Genomic DNA, 21,330 nt, shown 5'->3' on the forward strand with positions numbered 1-21,330 from the left:
CCAGACCTGGGAATTTGTTGTTACAATTGACTGGTGCAATTTAACTTGTGTGATCATCTTTTTAAAAAATTTAATATTGTCACTCTTCAGACAGTTTGAGGGACGAATTTCTCATAGTATACTATACATGACAAACAGAATACTTGAAAAAAATGTCTGTTTTTCAGCCTGTCTGTGAATTTGTTAAAATTCACAGCCGAAAAATGACAGGCGTGAGCCTTGCATACGAGAAAGGCTAAATACCCTCTAGGGTTATAACATTGAAAAGTCAAAAGATAGTAATAGTAATCTTTTCTTTTTTTAAAAAAATGTCCACACACACTTCAAACATGAATAATATTGATATCAAGTCATAGGGTACCTATATATTGCTTTTAGTGAAACAATGTTTATACTCCTTTGCACTAGCTAACGACCAAACTAGTTTGTTCAAACAGTTGGAGAAATCCATCAAAACAGACACATATTTAGTAAACAAAAACACTATTTTATACACCTAAATCACACATTTTGGTGTCAGTGGTATTCATTATATGACAGTACTGTTTTATTAACAGCGTTGATACAAATCCAATACCTAAAAGAATTAAGTACTCTTACTGGAGCATGATTTAGATATGAAACTATTAATCTTTTAAAGGGACACCGCATAATACAATTGCACACAATTAAAAATATTGTCTAGAATTTACATAACTTTTATATATTGTTGTGAAAAAAAAATGAATTACAGATCAATACATACCCTGCTGTAAAAGTCAATAAAGTGGTCCAGTGAACTCATGGTTCCAATACCCAATTATGGGAACTATTATTGCTTTGTCTTTGGGTACAATTAGGTTTGGTGTTTCTATACAGTGTCAGCAGGTGCTCTAAAATGGCAGCCAAAGGAATGCTTTTCATCTATATAATTTGCATATATTATATATATAAATATCACAGATTTGGTTAGTATACTGAAAGGCTAGTCACGACATAGACGCAGTGAAGGTCAACTCTGCTGAAAGTCACAGCAAATAGTTGTAGCCCGGAATTATAGCTATTCTGGTTTACCCAACCTAATCCTCCGGTACAAACAAAATTAAACCGTTGTAATATATACACGTTACTTTGGAAACAATAGAGTCATTGGACTGTTACATGCATTTCAATAGCTTGAAATTCACCTTTTATTTGTACCGGCATGGGAAAACTCAGTTATGTTAATTCCGGGCTATATGTATTGCTACAATGCTTTAAAGTTGAGTTTAAGATATGAAATGATCACATGACTTGCAAGGTCATATCATTCCATGCTTTTTTTTAACTGGGAACCCATTATGTGCTATTTCTAAACAGGTAAACTGTGCTGATGTCAGTGATGTGACATAATTGTTGGGTTTATCTTCATTATAAATGATCTGCCTCATGGTAGCTCACAAGGACATTTCTATGCTGTTTTTGAGAAGTTACTGGGTTTTTTGACCATCTGATGTCTGGACAATTATCGAATAGAATGTGTAACGCTTTGATATAAAAAAAAATGTGTCGGAGACTGGGTTCAAACCCGCGTGGCCAAATTTGAAACCCAGCATCTTACTTTTCTTACGTGAGAAAACCCCTTGAAAGCCAAAGTTTAAGCCACTTTCACTGATACTCAGTACCTTGATATTTTGTAAATTGACTTAAAGCTGCACTCTCACAGATTGAACGTTTTGACAACTTTTTTATTTTTGTCTTGGAACGAGCAGTTTTTGGCGTAAATATCAGAAAACCAGTAATAAAAGACTGATGACAAAAGATCAGATGGCAGATTTTCATATTTCCTCTCCAAAATTGATGTTTATGCATTTTTTTAAATCGTCTAAGCCATAAAACATTAAATTTGGAATGGAAATATGAAAATCTGCGATGTGACATTTTGCCAACGGTCTTTCATCACTGGTTTGCAGATATTGACACAAAAGTTTGCTAATTCCAAGACAAATAATAAAAAAGTTGTAAAAACGGTAAATTTGTGAGAGTGCAGCTTTAAGTTGTTATATTTTTGAATTTGTAACTCCAGTCCACGGACATTGAATGATGATTGTTAAAAAGTTTCTGATTTTATTCCCCCGCAACAGAGTGGGGAGAGGATTATAGGAATGCATTTCGTCTGTCTGTCCATAACATTTCGTGTCCGGGCTTTAACTTACTTATGCATTAATGGATTACCATTTTCCTTGGTACAAATGTTGTCCTTATTGAGACGATGTGCAGTGAACTTGATCCGGGTCCATATTTCAAATGCATTGATGGGTACCATATAACTTTTTACAAATGTTGTCATTGAGATGATGTGGAGTGACCTTGACCCAGGTCCAAACCTCAATGTTCAAGGTCACATCTGACATTTAAAGGCCATAGTACACATGCTCGTGTCTGGAGTATAACTTGCAGGAATGGATTACCATATTACCTGGTAGAAATGTGTCCTCATTGGGATGATTTGCAGTGACCTTGACCTGTGTCCATAACTCAATTATTTTAAAATCGTATATTATTCATACCTAGCTTTCATTATGTGCAAGGGGTACCCAGCATGTACACATACAAGTGGTATTTAACAATATCTTCAATTACTTATGCAATATAGATTGTTATATCATACTTAAGAAACAATTTAAGTTAACATTCCACATTGATAAAATGTGTATAAGCGAATGTATGACCTTAATTATTTGTACAGAATTGGGCAATTTCAGTTTCTTCTTCTAACATTTGTAGCTAAATCTTTCAAGTGACTCTTATTCAAAATCAAAATATACACATGTATGAAACATACATTTCGACTGATAAACCTTTAACTACTTACTAAATAATGCATTTATGGAAAATATTGATTCCTGATAACAATATTGTAACTGTGTATTTAATTCCTAAAATTAAAAATATTAAATGATTGGTGAGTGCTAAAAGATTTATTATGATCTTTATGTTTCCTGCAACCTTCTTTCAAATTCAACTCTGTATCCTTCATAAGAATCTTATTTTTTATATAAAAAACAATCATATAAACTGTGGAATATCTAATTTGGGAGTAAAAGTGCATCTTTAAGCATAACAGAGATTGGATTCCTATTGTAATACTTTAATCAGAAATCATTCCTTACATTATCAAAATCTAGATATTGCAACAAATAATGGAATTCACCAGTTGAACATTTACAGTGTAAACATAGTCTCTGCCTTATCTTTTAAAATCCACAAATGTTTCTTTTGCTGTTCTACAATTAAATAACAAAACTTGACATAAAGGGTTATACGATAATTGTAAGACATTTATCAACACTTAATTGATTATTATACTACATATAATACAATACATACTGTTCACTACAGGCACTAAGAAGACTGATCAATCAAAATTATATTGTTTGACACCAACAGATTTATGAAAAGAATGTCTTTAGATCGATCCTTCTGGTTCCCTTTTGTTTATCCACATAAAGGATGAAGCACTGAGCTACAATTCCCTCCAAGCCTTCAGATTAAGTAGTTGCACATGCCGACACAAGTAGATTGGATGAAGACGCTGTGGAAAATCTGCCTCAAACCTGAAAGAGGGATATGAATTTCTATAACAAACATATTAATTCATAGCTTTATAAACAATCAACATTTTTCTTTATGTAATTATATATATATATATATATATATATATATATATATATATATATATATATATATATAAGATATTTATGCTTTGAACTTTTAGTTTACAACCATGTAAATAATTATTAACATACATTAAAATCAAAGACGTGATGTTTTTCTGGTGGAACTTCTGGTGGAACTTGTTGACCTTTCTCAACAGCAAAGCTGGAAGCCATAGTTGGAGTCTGTTCGCTCAAACTGAAACATACTAACAAACACAGCAGAAACCGAAAACAATTGCAGATGCAGTGATAATTACTAGTCAAAAGTATACGCAAATGAGAAAGTCAAACAAATATATATAAGAAGTGAATGAAATATAAATTAAACATAGTTCATTTGATCATTTTATGATGCACAGCTCTCTGAAAATCAAAGTTGTTATACATTTCATAAAAGCCCAGCTAGTGCAGTGCTGATTTTCCTCTTGTAAGCAACTCTTTTTCTCCTGTTCCACTCATGAATAAAGAACTGAAGATAGAAACAGAAATGAGATTGTGTCATTTGTCTTGCTGATTTCTTCAGAATCTGGATGAAGCTGTTGAACTGTTCGCAGATTTCTGAGTTCACACTTTCAAATCCTTGAAGTCGAGAGCTTCTAAAAGAAGTAGAGCATTTGTGTGAATAACCATGAAAAATATCGTGAAAAAATCTAACATTCTTGTAGTACCCACTCTCTCTGTTGAGGCAATATTCCTGTAAGTTACAGGCAAAGTCATAAAACACTGCTTGTGGAGGTTTGGCTAGATGAGAGTATAATGAAGCTGATGGATCTTTTCTGCCTTCAGCCACTGTCATGTGGAATCCATAGCAATGACCGTGATCTGGACAAAACCAAAGAAACAAGTTAGATGTGCCGGGTGCTGATTGTTGTATTTTTGAGTAAATCTTTCTGCATCGCTCAAAGTCCATAGCTTCATTATCATGGTCATTGTTTCTGCCTGCTCGGTCCTCATCTATCTGAAATTTGCGTACATTCCTCAGTTTAACACCATGTTCATTGAAGTAATAAGCCCGGCCCAGCTTCTCAGGGTTGTATGTTCCGAATTGAAAAGTAGCATCCTCTGGGGCATAAACTGGTAAGTTTAGAGACTCATTAGTAAGATGAACTAGAAAAAGTTTAATGTCATCAGGTAGAATGTTGTTATTGTTCAACATCGATTCTGCAATCAAGTCCCGTATTTCTGGAGCAAATGATCTCATCTCATACATCTGTCTGTTAAACTCAAAATCTGAAAGATTTTCATTAGTTAGAAATTCCTGCAAGAAAAGTGCATATTCTGGTGACAAAATGCTTGTCACAGATGCTGTTGTAGCCAACATCTTAAGGACAGATGCATAAGCTACTCTTTCAAATTCTGACATCCCTCGAGTAAATCGCTGGAATGATTGATGAGCCTCCTCAGGTAGAGCCTGCATAAGTAAATTAATTCTATCATTATTTTCTGGAATATCTAACGGTTCAAATTCTGCAACTGTAGTTCGGGCTATATTATCCAATGCTTCACGATAAGCGATCATCTGTCTCTTTTCAACTCCAGGCTTATTCTTCAGGTAACATCTGTCCATCCGTCGATGCAATGTTTGCTGTGTCTGTAAAGAACTATCAGGTGTACTTATTTCTGTGAAATTTGAATGACGGAAACCTACGCCTACTCTGGTTCCATCACAGCACAGTCTATTAGGCTCATACCTACAAATGTCACATGGTTGTCTGAAATCAATGTTCATATTAGCTGCCCAACTAAACCACCATTTTAAAAAAACTGTTGCATCCATAAACTTGGCCTTTGGGTCACGAGTTCTGTAGAGTTCATCCTTCATCTGACAGTATGCTGAAAAAGTGCAACCAGTTTTCATTACTGATGATGTGAACTCCCATCCTATTTCGTCACCTGCAGCTGTTTTACTACTAGAAACATGAATTGATTCACTCTGGCCTTCATTCCATGCAAGTTCACAGCGACTGTCGTCTATCGGGTTGTAACAGACTCTTTTGTAAACATCACACTGCACAGGCGCAAACTGTGTGTAAACTGTAAGAACTCGACCTAAAGGAATCAATTTCCCGTTTTCAGAGTAATCTGGATCATCATCTCGCTTCAACCATCCAGATCCACAGCAGCATGTATTGTCTGGCATATCTGGATAGAAATTGGGACCCTTCAATGAACCATCAGCCTGCCTACTTAAGGTCAAATCATTCCATCCGTCACGTTTGATGATGTTACGCCTCAACATATCACTCTCTCTAGCTGCTGCTGGATGGCTGCTCTCACACTTATACTTCCATAGACCTGTTTCAGGATCAAAATTGTCATTAGTATCAACAGGATCACCATCACCAGCATCATCATTTGTTTCATCATCTAGTAGTTGGTCATCTAAAAAAGTTTCATTAGTGGCATTTCTTTCATGCAAATCAATCCAGGATTCTGGATTATGTTTCAGCACAAATAAATGTCTGCAAAGATTGGAAGAATTCAAGTTATTTAAATATCGTTTGTGTCCCTTCTTTGATTGACACTCGCCATTGTGACAGGTCACAGTATAATTTGCTTTGGCCTTGTTGTGACTCAGTGATAAAAAAACAGGTTTAGTCTCTCCTTCTGCCAAAACTGAAAATTTCCGTGTACCATTAAAGTCACTTAATTCAATCAAATCCTTGCCAGCACACTGCTTTCCCTCCTGAACAAATTTACGGGTTTTGGTTTCTGTAGCCCTTTCATCTATCTGTAGATTTGGAAGAACAATACACTTAAGGAATGTACAGTGTTTGCAGCTATTCCTGTTTGAATAATTTAGAGTTTGGCTATGAGCTATATCAAATAAAGTTCTATATATACTGCAGGTACAATGGAAGTAGTCTCCAGATTCTTGCTTTAGCCAAGTGGTATAAACATACACTTCTTTTCTTAAAGAACCAGAATCATTATAATCATTCATACAACATATCATGGTGTCTTCCTCAGCTACCTGAATATATATCTTTCCATCCTCTATTAAATCAATAGAAAATTGTTCATACATAGATTTTTTTGATTCCTGCATAACACTCAATGGCTCCACATCTTTTGTCACCTTCACAGAGGCTGTGCTTTTCCTCTTCTTAGATGGCCTCTCTAGTGCAGGAATTTCTAAAACCTCACATTGAACCGCATTTAAATCTGGGTAATATGTTCTATACTTAGTGAAAATTGTATTAATTTCATTCTGCAGAAAGAGACTGAAAGTAAGATATCTAAGTGATGTTCTGAGTCGAGTTTTTTTCTTGTTTATGAAGTTGGATGCAGATTTTGGATCACCTTTGAATAGTTCGGTTTTTCTTTTGACGTCACCTGGTAAACAATTTAATGCCTTTGACTGACTTAAAAGGGTTTCTTCTCCTTCATATTGCTGCTGAAATATTTCCCTCGAGTTTCGAGGAACCTGTTCCAATTTTGAGTGCCTAAAATCTAAAAGCAAAGCTTGAAGACGGTCTTCCTTTCCTGCAGTACAAGCATCCATAAACTTGGCAGTTGAGGTTGAAGAAAAGGGCAAAATTGATACTGCAAAGGATAAACAATTAATATTATCAGTGTCCTTCATTTGTCTTGTATCAGCAATACCTGGAATGAATTTTTGCTTAAAGAAATCATTAAGTCTGCTGCTGGGCTTATATGTATTCGGCTTTTCCTTTTTATCTTTTATATGATCAGATTCCATGTTCTGTATATCTTCCACTGTTAATGTATTATGCAAAAACATATTATTGTCAGTGTAATGAAATGTATCTTTGATTTCTTGCAAATATTTCTGTTCCATTAGGCCAGCATACACTCCAGACTCAACATAGCGGATGTACAGATATTCAGCATTGTCTACAATGATTTTAAATACATGACAAACAAAAACACCTTTGGTGCAGGTTTTGGCTGATGCTAATAGAGCAGTGTCATATTCTAACTTAAGAAAACTTAGTTTTTTTGCAATCAACAATTCCTTCTTCTAAAATCAAATTCAGAAATAAGTTCTGCATAGTTATGGCATGAGAACAGAATTGTAAATTTGTCAGCAAGATACTTGACCATTCATATGGAAATGTACAGGAAGCTTTTCTTTTTACAGGCTTTAACTTAGTTCCAGAATGAGAATTTGAACTTAATTCAGGACGTGAAGTTTGGGCAAAGTGGAATTGATATTTTCCACCATGGAACTGCCTGTGCTTGCGGACTTTTGGATCTGGACTTAAAAGTGAATCAGTGTCATTTTCCTCAAATTTACCATTATAATCTGACCAGTCTTCACCTAACAAAAGTCTTTTTTCAATAAATTTTTTCTCAATATTTAAGAAATTTTTAGTATAATGATTACTTTCAAAATCCAGTGTACACAGGTGGTCGCTCATTGTGTAGGATTTGTTTGTCGGCATGTCCAGGTAGTCCTCATCAAACAGTAACAACTTCAGCTTGCTTCTCTGTAAAAGACATTGAATATTTCTCATATTTGTGAGTGAAATATTGCTGAAAAAGACTCCTTTATTTCCACATTGAGTTCAAATATGGAAACTATTGAAAAGGTCTTACCAGGTGTTTTGGACAGAAGCGTAAATCAGTGGTTTCTGGGTCGATTCTTTTTCTGGGAGATATTCCAGCCAATCATCTAGGGAAGGAAAGGTGATTCTGTCCTAAATAAAAAATCATTTGGGAAATAAAATTGACAGAAAGATGTTTAACAGTGTCATACATGAACACAAGGGAATGCCACAGCTAATTTATTATTGCTCAGTAGGTTAAGGAGATCATCATGGCTATTGATAAACCCTGTCATTACATTTTTAATTTTCTATTTAGTGTTATAAACATGCAAAAAAGTTAAACATTACAATATCTTTTTTGCACCATACATCAAAGAAGTGGTCGTGTATAATGTGTAACTCCAGGTCTTCGTAGCTCGTTCGCTGAAATCCATTGCATTGCGCCCATTTGCATTCCTCTTCTCGTCCATGTTGTCGCAGGTGTTGTCCCATTCTAGTTGTTGTTAGCCCGATGAATCCACAATTATTCCATTCACAGTGATAGGTCTTGGGGACAAAAACAGAAGAAATTTGTTTATATGGTAAATAAATCATTTAATCTTTTTCTGAATTATTACCTTCATTCAGACCATAGAAAATGCAAAATTTTTATTACAAATTTATCTGTTATATTGCATGTTTCTTAATATTAGTCATTAAAGCAAGACCACTGTTTAAACTGTTTTATTTTTTTAAATGTCATAAACAAACTTTAGGATAACATGCAGAAGATGAAGGTTGGCACTTAACTTAATAATAGTAACTTTATATTTCATAAATTTTGATCTCTTCGTTATTTTCATGTTAACATATTTTATAACTCACAGGTCCAGGATTTTGCTCAACATCATTTGATAAAAGTAATTTTAATTTGGAGAAATCGGCGTGATCTGCGATATCCAATTCATCTGTAAGAAAATCACAAATTTCTGAATTCATGTACACTTGAGCCTTAATAACTTTTATTTTTACACAGATATTAAGTTGATAAGTAAGTGTTGACAAAAAGAAGCATGAATAACATGAAAAAATTGTATAAACAATGTTTGATTTAGTACCCAAGAAAGAAATTAAACCTTAATGGGGAGGTGAAGTTTTTTCTACAGGGTTCAGGCTGGATGTTGAAATGCTGCTCTTCGAGTTTGGCTGACTTCTGCTGCTCTTCGTTGATTTTTTGTTCGTAAATTGTAATAAAATAATTTCATTAAACATTAATATTCCTTTTTATTATTTAAACATTAAAATTACCCTAATGGGAAGTTCATTATATATAGATGATGCTTGTTTTGTTTTTCAATGTAATATTGTAATTTATTTCACTGAACAAGCAAGATAAATGTCATTTCAGAAAGGATATCATAAATTTATAATTTGAGTTCCTGGACCCTGTTTGCACTAAAGTATGGTTTTGACATTAAAACTGACTAAAATTTCACAAGTAAATTAAACAGAAGCTTTAACATCAGCAAATATATTTCATTTACCTTTGAACTTTCAGCTGTCTGTGTTGCGTAAATTTTCTTCGCCTTGCCCTTCGATGTTTGTTTGATCTGTGGTTACATGGTCTGGCTGATCTAGCACATTCATCAACCTAAATATTAATGACAAAAAACGTTGGCTACCTTCTGGGTATAAGTCAATCAGGATATATAAAAATATAGCAAAATATGGAAATGTTTCAGGTTGTTTAACCCTTGTCCCTACCAAAGGTAGACAAGAAACAGACATGCTTTAAATGTTTTCATCAATGAATGTATTTAAGTTTAGTTATGTAAATGCTCATTAAATTTTATTAAAATTGTTGCATTGCCCATCTGAAACAGCTTAACAGGCTTTCAAAAAGAACACCAGCACAGAAAAACACACAACATATTTGATTCTTCCATGCTAAGGTTAAAACACTTGACATTGACCACTTTTGCGTTAGTAAATAAGTGTTAATTTACTTTCGACACAAAATAGATAAAATATATATTAGCACAAGCCCCATCCCTGCACTGGTAAAATGTGTTTTGGCTTCCTCAATTTCTGGGTTTTATACTGCAGGGCTTGTTAAAAAAATCAAATGCCAAGCATTTATACATGAATTCGGGCTTGTTCATCCGAAAGACTAACTTGATGACTGAACAAATGTTACGAATATCAAATTAGAAAAGGTTCACAATTGTTTGAATTACCTGTAAATGATAACTTATGAATGAACATCCTATATCTACCAACCAACACAAGCATCTTATCAGAGAATTCAATGCTTTTGATAAATTATAACTATTCATCTAGCAAATGCCATCCATTTAGAGCAAGTGTTGTATTTACCAAACGCACTATTTCCGAGTACAGAGGCTGCTTGCTGGCCTGGACATTCTGGTCACTGACTGGTTCAACAGCAGCTGCCAGGCTTTGAAAATAGTCAGAGCTAAAAATAAGGCACCAGGAAAATATTGTTTTTAATATCTCAGACGTAGGGAGTTAGGAACACCATATGAACTATAATTAAATGGACATCCTTCTTTTAACTGACTAACATATTACAAACCGAACAAGAGTCATACTTAACCTTGCATCATACAACAAGCAATTAAGTGAGACAGTATCGAACAATGCCAACATTTAATATAATTCTTATCATTGTAAAATATTTCATGTTAATTCATCAACACGACATGTTCATCTTATACCCTTAAACAACACTGAGGTAATGACAATATTCGGATATTTTACACAGGCAAAAAACTAATTAACTCAGCTGAATTGAAATATATTTGAAACAAATACCACTGGTCAAAGCTTGATGCATCAATCTCTGCTGAATGTGGTTGGCGTATGTCTTCATTCCAATGTACATCCTGCTGATAGGCTATTTCACTCCAGGAATACACATCCTCCTCAATCACCTGACTACAATGTCTACCACCAACACGACTCAGATGAAGTCCATCACGACCCAACACATCAGCACATTCCTTAATTGTATATAAAAACAGAATGCATGGTTTAACAAACTTTTCAATCATTGGAATATTAAGTCTTCATCTTTGCTAGCTTCAATATACTATCTTGTTAACCGAGATACAGAAACAAAAATAATGATATTGCTCATATACTGTTTTTGAAAAAGTTGGTGAATATTATATAAATATTGCATGCCTTCCAGTGTGACAGTACATATTGTTAACATGAGGGAAATACTGTTACCCGAGGAGAAGCCGAGGGTAACAGTATTTACCCGAATGTTGACAATATGTACTGTCACACTGGAAGCCATGCAATATTTATTTTATTATACCGAACACAGTTACATTTATATACATGATATATAAGATTTTTACCATAACACAACTTTCAAGTTTAATCAATTTATTCTGTAATTATTGTTTGTTTACTTTAGCTGTCATTTTGTTGCAAATGTTGTTTAGAAATAAGGCAAACACCGGTTGTAACCAGATTCACAATACATTTTAATAAGCGCTTACCACCTCAGACTTGGGAAACCAAAAAATGCCTATTTTAAGACGTGCGTGCTATGTGACAGTATCATGTCAACCGGTCAAAACGATACTGTCAGTGTGTGACAGTACGAAATTGCCCATGATGGGAATATGAGAAATTAACATGGGCAGGTCACGTGACTTATAATAATGATATATGTATACCAAGGAAATAAACAATATCATTATGACAACCCATATCCACAAAGGCATAAAAATGCATTACAGTTACATATTTCTACCTGTCTATATAAATAAGGATCATCTTAAATTTGTCAAATATCTACAACTTTTATTTCTGTATTGCATAAACTTATTTTGTTGATTTATACCTGGGGCCGTGATTACGAACGGTCTCAAGTATGAGTCTGGACTCACACTCACTTATTACAGACTCTATTTTTTTAACGGTGTTTACAAAGAGACTCAGACTCAGACTCTGACTCAAATCATTGAGACTGAGTCTGAAAACGTGAGTCTACTACGTAGCTGTCTCACGTGAAGTAAATCTCAACTGTCATGGCGGACAGACAACTTGACAGATATTACCGGTATCGTAGATTTAGGTTGCCTCGTCGACCGCGTGTATTTACCGACAGAAACAACCCTTTAGAGATTTTAGATGTAGAGAGTGTCCGGAAAAGATATAGATTTTTTCCGGACTCAATCATGATATTAGTTGGAATCGTGGAGCCAACGATCGGCACAGCGACGATGAGGAGCAACCCGCTCCCCCCTCTCCTGACGGTATTGTGCTGCCTTCAGTTTTTTGCAACCGGAGCGCATCACATCGTAATTGCACAGGCTCATGGCGTGTCCAGGTCGGCTGTCGGCAAGGCAATTCATGCCGTATCTGTTATCCTTGCAGGACTGTTAAACAGATACGTTAAATTTCCAACGGGGTTGGAAATTGAAAGTGTAAAACGAAAGTTTTACAGTGTCGCCGGTAAGTTTGGCTTTTTCTTGTTTTGATGTACTTCTTTGCTGATTTCACAGCCAAATATTTTGAGGTGACTCAGACGGAAATGTCATTTTATTGATTTGGATTTCTTTCTGTTTATTTTTTGAAGTTATGATGAGCAATATCGTATTTGTGGATTTATTAAAAGAATCAATCACAACAAAGACACTAAATTTATGATGACAAAGCATGTGGACTTAAACATTTGTTTTTGTGGACATTCTGTGTTGTAACGTTTGTGGATTTTTTTTAATGCACCAGTCAATTGTAACCACGGCCCCCGAGGTCCGGGGATAGCCGGGGAAATTGACCGTGTTTTTACCTATCATGTGGCCCCGCAGTGTCGGGTGAATGCAGTGGTTTTGTCTTCGCTTCAAATATAGCGGTGAATGGGCCTTACCTAGGATCCCTTGGATGCAGGGGCATTTGGCGGGGATTTACCATCTGTTCATCCCCGTAGGGCGGAGATTTTAGCCTGGTTGGCGGGACCGAAAGTCAACGTCCCAGCTATTCCCCAGACCAGGGGAGGGGGGCCGTGGTTACAATTGACTGGAACATAACTTGGAGTGTGTTTTTAAAGATTGTGCCTGGTGGATAAATGTACCATTATGAGAAGTTTATGCTACTGTACAGATTAATATTAATTAGTTTTTGATTTGAAACAATGTAATAAAATTATGTTGTTTTTGGTCAATTACTGATAATTCAACAATTCAACCCAGCTAATTTATAGTACTGAAGGTGCCATAAATGGATTACAGGATTTGTGTGTAAAGTGTGGTAAGTTTTTTACTTTTGAAATAACTATCATATTTCTATTCAGTATTTGATAAAATTTGTATTTTTCCATACAAGGTTTCCCAAATGTAGTTGGAGCAGTTGATGGCACTCATGTCAAGATACAGGCACCACCAGACAACGAGGCAGATTATGTGAATAGAAAGGGCTATCATTCCCTGAATGTACAGGTATGAAAATATTAATTTTATATGTTTTCGATTCATTTTGGAAATCTTTTTCTGAAACCAATACTTGTTCCTATGTTGAAGCTTGTTTTAACATTAAAAACTGTTGGTTAAGAAACAAAACAAATCATATTTGGATTCTTCATCTAGGATCTAATAATGGTGAAAATATGGTCACTAACTTGTTCTTGTTATCTTTCAGATGGTATGTGATGCAAATTACAGGATAACTGATGTTATTGCTAAATGGCCGGGATCTGTGCATGACAGTCGAATGTTCTCGGAGGGGATCTTGTGCCAGAAGTTGGAGACTGGTAAGTGCATTTGACTTAGATGAAGCTGCAGGTTTATGATGTGATAACATGAATACTTCCATACATACAGTAACCCTGTTTGCTAATAACATTTGCTGATTCTGCGATTGGTTCACAAATTTATGATACTGTGTGTGTGTTTACTGATATTACCAACTTCAGTCCTGAACTGTATGAAATATTGAATGAAATTTTCTTAATTTTTTTTTTATGTACGAATCAAAGTGAAAACATCAAAATATGAATATAAAATAAGTCGGTTTTTAAAAGTATTACAGATAAGTGATATGAATGTTTCTCTTCGCAGGACAAATTGATGGACTGCTGCTTGGGGACAGTGGGTACCCATGTCGAAAATACCTCATGACGCCCTATGCGAATCCTAGAAATCTGTCGGAGGAAAGGTATTGATAAAAAATCAAGTATATTCATTGATAATTGTTTTCTATCACATCAGTGAATATCAGATGATATTTTACCTGTATAATTATGATCTCATACATCTGTCTCTTTTTTGTTCACATAATGTTTATTTAGCAATGCATTTTAATAAAAAATAAATTACATCAGTGGTCCATTTCAAGTTTTTTGGTCAGTCGGACCTGCCCAGAAGTATCATATGGAATGTTGACGTCCTATAATATGGACAGCTGACGTCCTGCATTATGAACTGCTTACGTCATAAAACTGGTGAATGTTGCTGGCAAATTTCACGACATTTATCATTGATCACAATCCAGGGAAATGATATTAAAAGTAAATCTTGTGCAGCCTTTAAGTATTTCTGATATTTTCAGATTCAACACAGCTTTGTGCCGCACCAGAGTGCTCATAGAACAAACATTTGGAATGCTGAAGAGGCGCTTCGCAGTACTGAAATACGGAATAAGAACGACACCAGACAGAGCGGCTGTTTATGTTGCCTCATGTGCAATGTTGCACAACTTTGGTTTTGAGTATGGAGATGTGTATGGACGCCAAACATACGAGGATGATGACATGCCACAAGTGGACAACCAAGGTGTTGATGTTAATGGGCGGACCCAAAGGGATTATATTACCCAAAGGCACTTTGCTGTTTGAACAATCACCCTGTCAATCATTTGTCATTGTTGTACGTGTATATTTTCATATTTCAGTTAAACAGTTACTAACTATTTAAGAAATAAGCAGAAAACATCTAATTTTTATAAACTTAAATATAAGATTCTGCGATCTAATTTTTGTCAGCATTCTTACATAACTTGTTTCCATGGATTTTCAAAAATTGGCTCGTTACAAGATAAAAAATAATAGTTTTCAAAACGTTCAATCTGTGAGAGTGCAGCTTTAATATCTTTGATAATACCAATTATTGAATGTAATATGCAAGGCTACTTAACAGGGATATGCATTGAAGACAACAGGTTCCTTTAAGACATTAACTGGCTATATTTATCTATAGATGAATTGTAAAAAAAACAAAAACTTTTATACTTTATGTAGCTGTAAGTCCATGTTTAACATGTTTAACAATAGGAGAAACTACATAAAACATGTGCTATACATTTAATGGCAAAAGTCTATTGAAAATCTATCAACGATTGTATTTCTTATTCATTAACACATAAATAAATGTCAGTTTAACAAACAATTCATTATAACTATGTAACTTTACCAAATGGAAGACTGATAATAACACAACATTAACAATCAGATATTACAGTAAAGTGAGGTTCCATAATGAAATGAAATGAAAAACAATATTATACAATTATGTTATCTGAATTGTTACAGATTGTTTTTGATTTTTTATGCTCTTTTGCAATAGTTTATAAGCAATAAGGGATATTTTCAACTTCATTTAAACAGTAACATTCAGTTTCATGGTGTGTATTGAGTAAAGAATGTATACTGTTCATGTCATATCACAGTTCTGTTATTGATTTGTAAAAGATATTGACCAGCATTATTTCTCATCTTTGTTTTTGTATTAAATGGTTTGCTTAACACAATATTGATTTTAGCAAAATTTGCTCTGCTCACTTTTACTGTAACAGTTATTTTGCACATTTTGTTCATCATAATGCATGAGTGTAATTCTTTCTGAAACTGTTGCATGAGTCCACTGGGTCAAATTTACACAATTTTTCATCAGTTGTTTTTGAGTTGTATTGAACAAAGTAAAACTTCATGAAATTATTGTAAGATATGATATATCAACAGTAATACCCCATATAATACCAATGACTAAAATAACCTAGACATTCAAGTTGAAACAATAAATGTATTACAATTTAATCAATAAATGTAGACTTATTCCTATTACACAAATAAGATTTTTTGATTGTAAATACTTTCCATCAAAATGATTTTAGATACATCATCAGAGAAAATACTTCTAGATACTTAATAATAAAGGATAATTTCCATCTCAATAACACATGTTGTATATGTTGAAGAACAAATGAGTAGCTCAAATTGATATTACGGTAAATGATTGGTGAATGCTAAAATATTTACTATGGTCTACTTAAGTCTTAGTATGAAGAAATAACTTGTTAAATGAAAATGATTTTAGATACATCATCAGAGAAAATACTTCTACATACTTAATAATAAAGGATAATTTCCATCTCAATAACACATGTTGTATATGTTGAAGAACAAATGAGTAGCTTGTTAAATGTTTCATTTCTTTCAAATTAAACTCAGTATCTTTCATTAAATAAATTATTTTAGACATCTATTCATCCTTTTTGGAATATTAAAACAATATCATGGAGTGTGGTAAATATTATCTAGGAGTAAGAGTGGATCTTTAAAGCTGCACTGTCACAGTTTGAACAAGTTTTTTTTATTTTTTATCTTGGAACGAGCCAATTTTTGTGAAAATCCAAGGGAACCAGTTATGTGAGATTCATGACAAAAATTAGTTCCCATATTTTTATAATCAAGTGCAAAAATTGATATTTTATGCATTTAAGCCATGAAATATTAATTTTCGAACAGAAATATTGAAATGTATGATATAATTAAAGACAAAACATGAAAAAGTTGTAAAAATGGTAAATGTGTGAGAGTGCAGCTTTAACAATTTATACTGCATTCAAAAAGAGATCTTATGAAAAATTGTAACTTTCATTTCCTAATCCTGGAAAAGTAATGTTGAAATCCATGTTAGCATTTCGCATGGCATTCTCCAGAACAGATTTTTTCAATTGGAAAAGTTCACGTTGTTGAGCTATTTTTAAATCTAAAAGTTCAATCTCCTTTCTTGCTCTGCAAACTTCAAGGTCATGAAGCTCCTCGGTGAGCTCAATCCTATCCATGCACTTCCTACGACCTATGAAGAAATTGTATATTTTTGTTTTTAAGTTTATACATTTATAATGTACACAACAAAAATGAAAATATTCCTTAGCATGGATTATAATGAAAGCAAATTTACTCTAAAAACATGCATATATTGCTGTTGATGATTTGAAAATGAAATAAGGCATTAAGACCACCAATGTTGAAAAAAAATATATCTTTCAAATGCAAAAGGCAGTTAACAACTGAAATTAATATGTTTTCTTTTTTAACCAAATTTCATCTGCATCCATATTATGCCATTCATCATTTCGTGTAAGTGTTTAATATTTATGATTTGACTGATATACATATATATCCTATGTTCCTGATTTTGTGTTAAATATGAATATACCGTTGAAAATGTATATCAAAACAATGAGTTATACAAATGGTTTACGTTTCTTTGTATTTGTCTGCATCACTCTGGGTTCATCTGGGTGTTCATGGGACACACTTGGATGTTCAATGGCATGAACTGACACTGTTTCTTGATGCGTGCTGATGTGCTTACTCTCTGTCACTGAAATGTTCATGCAAAGTTACAGTGATGTATAAGAAAATGTGTAAAACTTACTCTCATATTAGATTATGAAAAGTAATTGGACAGAACATAGAGTACCGAGCAGTACCACTTGTGAAGACATTGACAATTTTGACCACTTTCTTTCTTTAGAAAACATTCTAACCCCCTTTAGGATGCTATACTACATCTCAACTGGAGGCAATGGTAACATACTATAAAACTACTGTGTACAAAAACTAAACATCACTTCAATTGATATCATTCTACATGTAGAAATTGAAGATGAGAGAAGAAGGTAACTAACAAGAGCTGTCATAAGACTCGACAAACCCAAAACACAATATCAGGAAAGGTCTCTATAAACTCTTCCTATATACCAAGTTTGGTCACAATATGTAGACCCATTCTTAGGTTATTCAATACCAACCCTTTTTCTATTAATAATATTAAGTCAATCGAAGGAAGGATATTAGACTTATAAGGGAAAATCCCTAAATCCCAAAATTTACCTTAAAACTTTAACCAGACGCCGACGCTGGGACGAGTAGTATAGCCCTCCTTATTCTTTAACATTGATTATAAGAATGGTGCCCTCAAAAAAAATCATGACTATCATTTATCAAGACAAACTGAACTTTAATATAAAAGGCCTCATAAAAGTTTATTATAAGACTCTTACTTGGGGCTTGTTGCACAACCAAATCTGCAACACTGGCAGCATCTTCCACAGGCTCTATCACTGAAAATAAGATTTGTTTCCCTATTAATGGTTCTTATAGCTACAAAACATCATGCAATACAGTGTAAACTAGATTGTGCCATGTTAAATGTTTTTTTACATTGTTTCCATTATATCATTTTACTTCCATTATGGGAATTATTATGTTAAAAGGTAACATCTATGATTGAAGCAGTTGCACATTACCATTATTTTAACAGGATAAAAAAATGGCTGAAACATATAATTCAATTAACTGATACATTCAGCAATTCTTCAAAGGGGTACCTCCAGATTCTATCCCGCCTGGGATCCCTATGAGTTGGGGCTTGTCCTTCAGAAATTCAAGGACAATTTCCTCTGCCAGTGTTATCTTGCCAACTGGACCGCCACCAGTGGCCATGTTTTCGTTATACTTTTTCTTGGCTAAAAGAATAATGGATTCTTTATGCTGATGTTTAAATACATAAATAATTGATTGTAAAGCTTTATTGAATTTCCACCATGATATAATTCAAAGATTTTTACTCTAAGACTTTGCACATATGAAGTGTTTTGATTAGATAATAATGTATTATTAATTATGAAAATCTGTATAATATACCAGTGATAAGTATCAAAACATTTATTACATTATACCTCTACTTTTCACATTCTGGAACAATTTCTTAACCTCTGCAGGTGTCCGCTTTACATTGCTTGATCTGCAATTGAAATGGCCACCCTTCAGATTAATCAATTTTTTTTATAATGAACAGGAAATATTTTACAAGTAATTAAAATAATATAAATAAATTGATTCCACTTCCAACATAGATTCTATATAAATACAAGCAGTCAGAATTTCTGCAAGAAAATACTTTCCCAGAAGAGAAACATATTCAAATGAGACAAATGAGGTCTTTCAAACCACCTTAAAGCAGCAGGTACATGTAATGCTGTATGCTGTTAAAATCCTATTGCTCATAAAAGAAGTTCTTTAATGCAAACTTTGTATTGATATTTATACACTCATTGCGTTAAATTTAAGATGAAAATAGCCACTGAAAGCTTAATCATTTAAGGTAACGTTTAACCAGCTTATCTAACTTACGCATTCAAGTCATCGGCCACCTTATTCCAGGCGGCCGACTTTTCTTTGAATGTGATTCCGTCGGCAAATCCTCCGTATAACACGTCGTACTGTTCAATCACTAGCCGCACGGCACACAGTCGCTCTTTTTCATCCCAGGTCGTCCTTTGTTTTTCTAGCGACATTTTACATCAAACACAGCCGACAGTCACTCAGGCGCTTGCATTGTACAGGTATCTGATTTTGACTACATTGGTAATATGCGTCTAGAAATTCTGAGCAAAGTTCAAGAATGATAACGCTTGAAAAAGTAAACAATGGCCGCTTAAGTTCATGCAAGTATAAATATTGCGGAATCGGACTCAGGCTCAACGTTGAGACTGAGTCAGAGACTGTTTGAAATCATGTTATATTCGACAAGCTCAGCTGAGTCTGGACTTGGACTCAGGTGCTGAGACTGAGTCCAACTTTCAGACTCAGTCTTGAGACTGTTCGTAATCACGGCCCCTGAGCTCCATATCCAAGGAATCTGATGTATGGGATGGCCTCTGAAATGTCCATTAGCATGGTGTTAGCATTCTGGATCCATCTGTTGAAGACTCTCGCTAATGTTGAAGATACTCGTCTGTCATTTTTTTTCGTGGCAGAATAGAACATAAAACAATCTCAGTTTCCGGACTCGTCTCGTGGATACTATCACATACCTCAGTGACTCTCCTTTGAAATAAGCATACATTATTAGACTATTAATAAAGCCAAGGCAAACAAGTAGTGACTTCTTCAAATAAAGCATTATAAAGTCGTAGTAACACTTTGTCATAACTTTCTTGAATCAGGCATATTTCATAACATTAAAACTTGAGGAAAAGGAGATTAAATAAAATTTCATAAATTGTTTTGTTACTTAGTAGACAAAATGTGTGTCATAGAAATAGAGTACGCCAAAGGGAGTTTTTAAAAACTGGTACCTTGACGAAGCTTATTGAAAAGACTGCTTCGTACGTAATAGAATCAAACATATTTAATGTGTACCTATAAAACACATCCTCTCTGGCTTGAATATCATTGGAGCCAAGATGAATATAGACACATGGGTAAAACTCCTTCTTCAATGAAAGCTGCAGAACTGCCACAAATCCCTTCTTGTCATTCACAAACTTGGCTCTTACAATTGAGGTAAACTGAACAATGGTAGCTTTTGTTTTTATGTTTTCTTTAACCACGACCCCCCCCCCCCCCTTTGGGTCCAGAATACCGGTGACTTTGACTCTCGGTCCAGCAAATCCCGGGTTTAACCCCAGCCCTGTGGGGACAAACTGCTAACCCTAACCCCGGTAAGGACCATTTCTTGGGGGGGGGGGGGGCCTGGTTACAAATGACTGATGCATTAATAATATTATTTTGGTATTGGATGGTTCAAATCAATCAAGAAACATTTGATTCAATAATTAATATGGAATGGAATATGCAGTACCATATCTTGTGATATGATTGGCGCATGGAATTTAATTGGTATTAAATAAAAAAACATTTTTCCTTTTCTTTTCACATAATACACTGTTTAAAAAGTGGTCGTGTGGAGTTCTTGTTTGTCCATATACATAAAAAATTTATTCAGTTTAAATATAAACAGTAAAAAACAGTAAAAATAAAATTTATGGTCCAGTGAAACAGCCTTGAGAAGCCTTTGCACAAAATTAATCACTGGAATGCCATGCTAGTG

General features: G+C 34.2%; 3 protein-coding genes across 5 annotated transcripts; 1 reads left to right on the forward strand and 2 right to left on the reverse strand.

Annotated features, from left to right (window-relative positions):
• Positions 1 to 443: 443 nt before the first annotated feature.
• LOC128240578 (uncharacterized) lies at positions 444 to 11,647 on the reverse strand. 3 transcript variants are annotated; one of them, XR_008262201.1, is made up of 10 exons: positions 11,560 to 11,647; positions 11,006 to 11,193; positions 10,547 to 10,628; positions 9,715 to 9,821; positions 9,307 to 9,386; positions 9,056 to 9,138; positions 8,561 to 8,737; positions 8,241 to 8,341; positions 3,768 to 8,131; positions 3,013 to 3,575 (listed from the first exon to the last, which is right to left on the reverse strand). XR_008262201.1 is itself a non-coding variant. In XM_052957269.1 (5 exons), exons 1-5 carry the CDS (start codon positions 11,623 to 11,625, stop codon positions 851 to 853), a joined length of 411 nt encoding a protein of 136 aa, XP_052813229.1. In that variant the 5' UTR covers positions 11,626 to 11,647; the 3' UTR covers positions 444 to 850. The 3 variants fall into 3 exon arrangements, 1 of the variants encoding a protein (XP_052813229.1); XR_008262202.1 differs by having other exon boundaries at positions 11,614 to 11,637; XM_052957269.1 differs by lacking the exons at positions 3,013 to 3,575; positions 3,768 to 8,131; positions 8,241 to 8,341; ... (1 more) ...; positions 9,056 to 9,138; positions 9,307 to 9,386 and adding an exon at positions 444 to 872 and having other exon boundaries at positions 11,614 to 11,647.
• A 450-nt stretch (positions 11,648 to 12,097) lies between these two features.
• Positions 12,098 to 15,806, forward strand: LOC128240579 (putative nuclease HARBI1). Its single transcript, XM_052957270.1, has 5 exons — positions 12,098 to 12,664; positions 13,535 to 13,647; positions 13,847 to 13,958; positions 14,266 to 14,362; positions 14,756 to 15,806. Exons 1-5 carry the CDS (start codon positions 12,238 to 12,240, stop codon positions 15,039 to 15,041), a joined length of 1,035 nt encoding a protein of 344 aa, XP_052813230.1. The 5' UTR covers positions 12,098 to 12,237; the 3' UTR covers positions 15,042 to 15,806.
• A 331-nt stretch (positions 15,807 to 16,137) lies between these two features.
• Positions 16,138 to 19,849, reverse strand: LOC128240581 (uncharacterized). The gene is made up of 6 exons (XM_052957272.1): positions 19,629 to 19,849; positions 19,175 to 19,239; positions 18,824 to 18,961; positions 18,497 to 18,556; positions 17,692 to 17,814; positions 16,138 to 17,283 (listed from the first exon to the last, which is right to left on the reverse strand). Exons 1-6 carry the CDS (start codon positions 19,790 to 19,792, stop codon positions 17,060 to 17,062), a joined length of 774 nt encoding a protein of 257 aa, XP_052813232.1. The 5' UTR covers positions 19,793 to 19,849; the 3' UTR covers positions 16,138 to 17,059.
• Between the last annotated feature and the right edge of the window lie 1,481 nt (positions 19,850 to 21,330).

This window comes from Mya arenaria, chromosome 7, assembly GCF_026914265.1.
Source record: "Mya arenaria isolate MELC-2E11 chromosome 7, ASM2691426v1".
Lineage (NCBI taxonomy): Eukaryota > Metazoa > Mollusca > Bivalvia > Myida > Myidae > Mya > Mya arenaria.

Bases quoted from the DNA above. Each gene is read 5' to 3' on its own strand.
- LOC128240579 (XM_052957270.1), top strand. From the start codon at position 12,238: ATGGCGGACAGACAACTTGACAGATATTACCGGTATCGTAGATTTAGG. The intron at 12,665-13,534 runs GTAAGTTTGGCT...TTTCCATACAAG, and splicing joins AAAGTTTTACAGTGTCGCCG to GTTTCCCAAATGTAGTTGGA. The intron at 14,363-14,755 runs GTATTGATAAAA...TGATATTTTCAG, and splicing joins AGAAATCTGTCGGAGGAAAG to ATTCAACACAGCTTTGTGCC.
- LOC128240581 (XM_052957272.1), bottom strand. From the start codon at position 19,792: ATGTCGCTAGAAAAACAAAGGACGACCTGGGATGAAAAAGAGCGACTG. The intron at 19,240-19,628 runs GTAAGTTAGATA...TTTCAATTGCAG, and splicing joins GTGGCCGATGACTTGAATGC to ATCAAGCAATGTAAAGCGGA. The intron at 18,962-19,174 runs GTATAATGTAAT...TTATTCTTTTAG, and splicing joins CCAGAATGTGAAAAGTAGAG to CCAAGAAAAAGTATAACGAA.
- LOC128240578 (XM_052957269.1), bottom strand. The intron at 9,822-10,546 runs GTAAATACAACA...ATTAATATTTAG, and splicing joins ACTCGGAAATAGTGCGTTTG to GTTGATGAATGTGCTAGATC. The intron at 873-9,714 runs GTAAATGAAATA...CTGCCATTTTAG, and splicing joins AGACAGCTGAAAGTTCAAAG to AGCACCTGCTGACACTGTAT.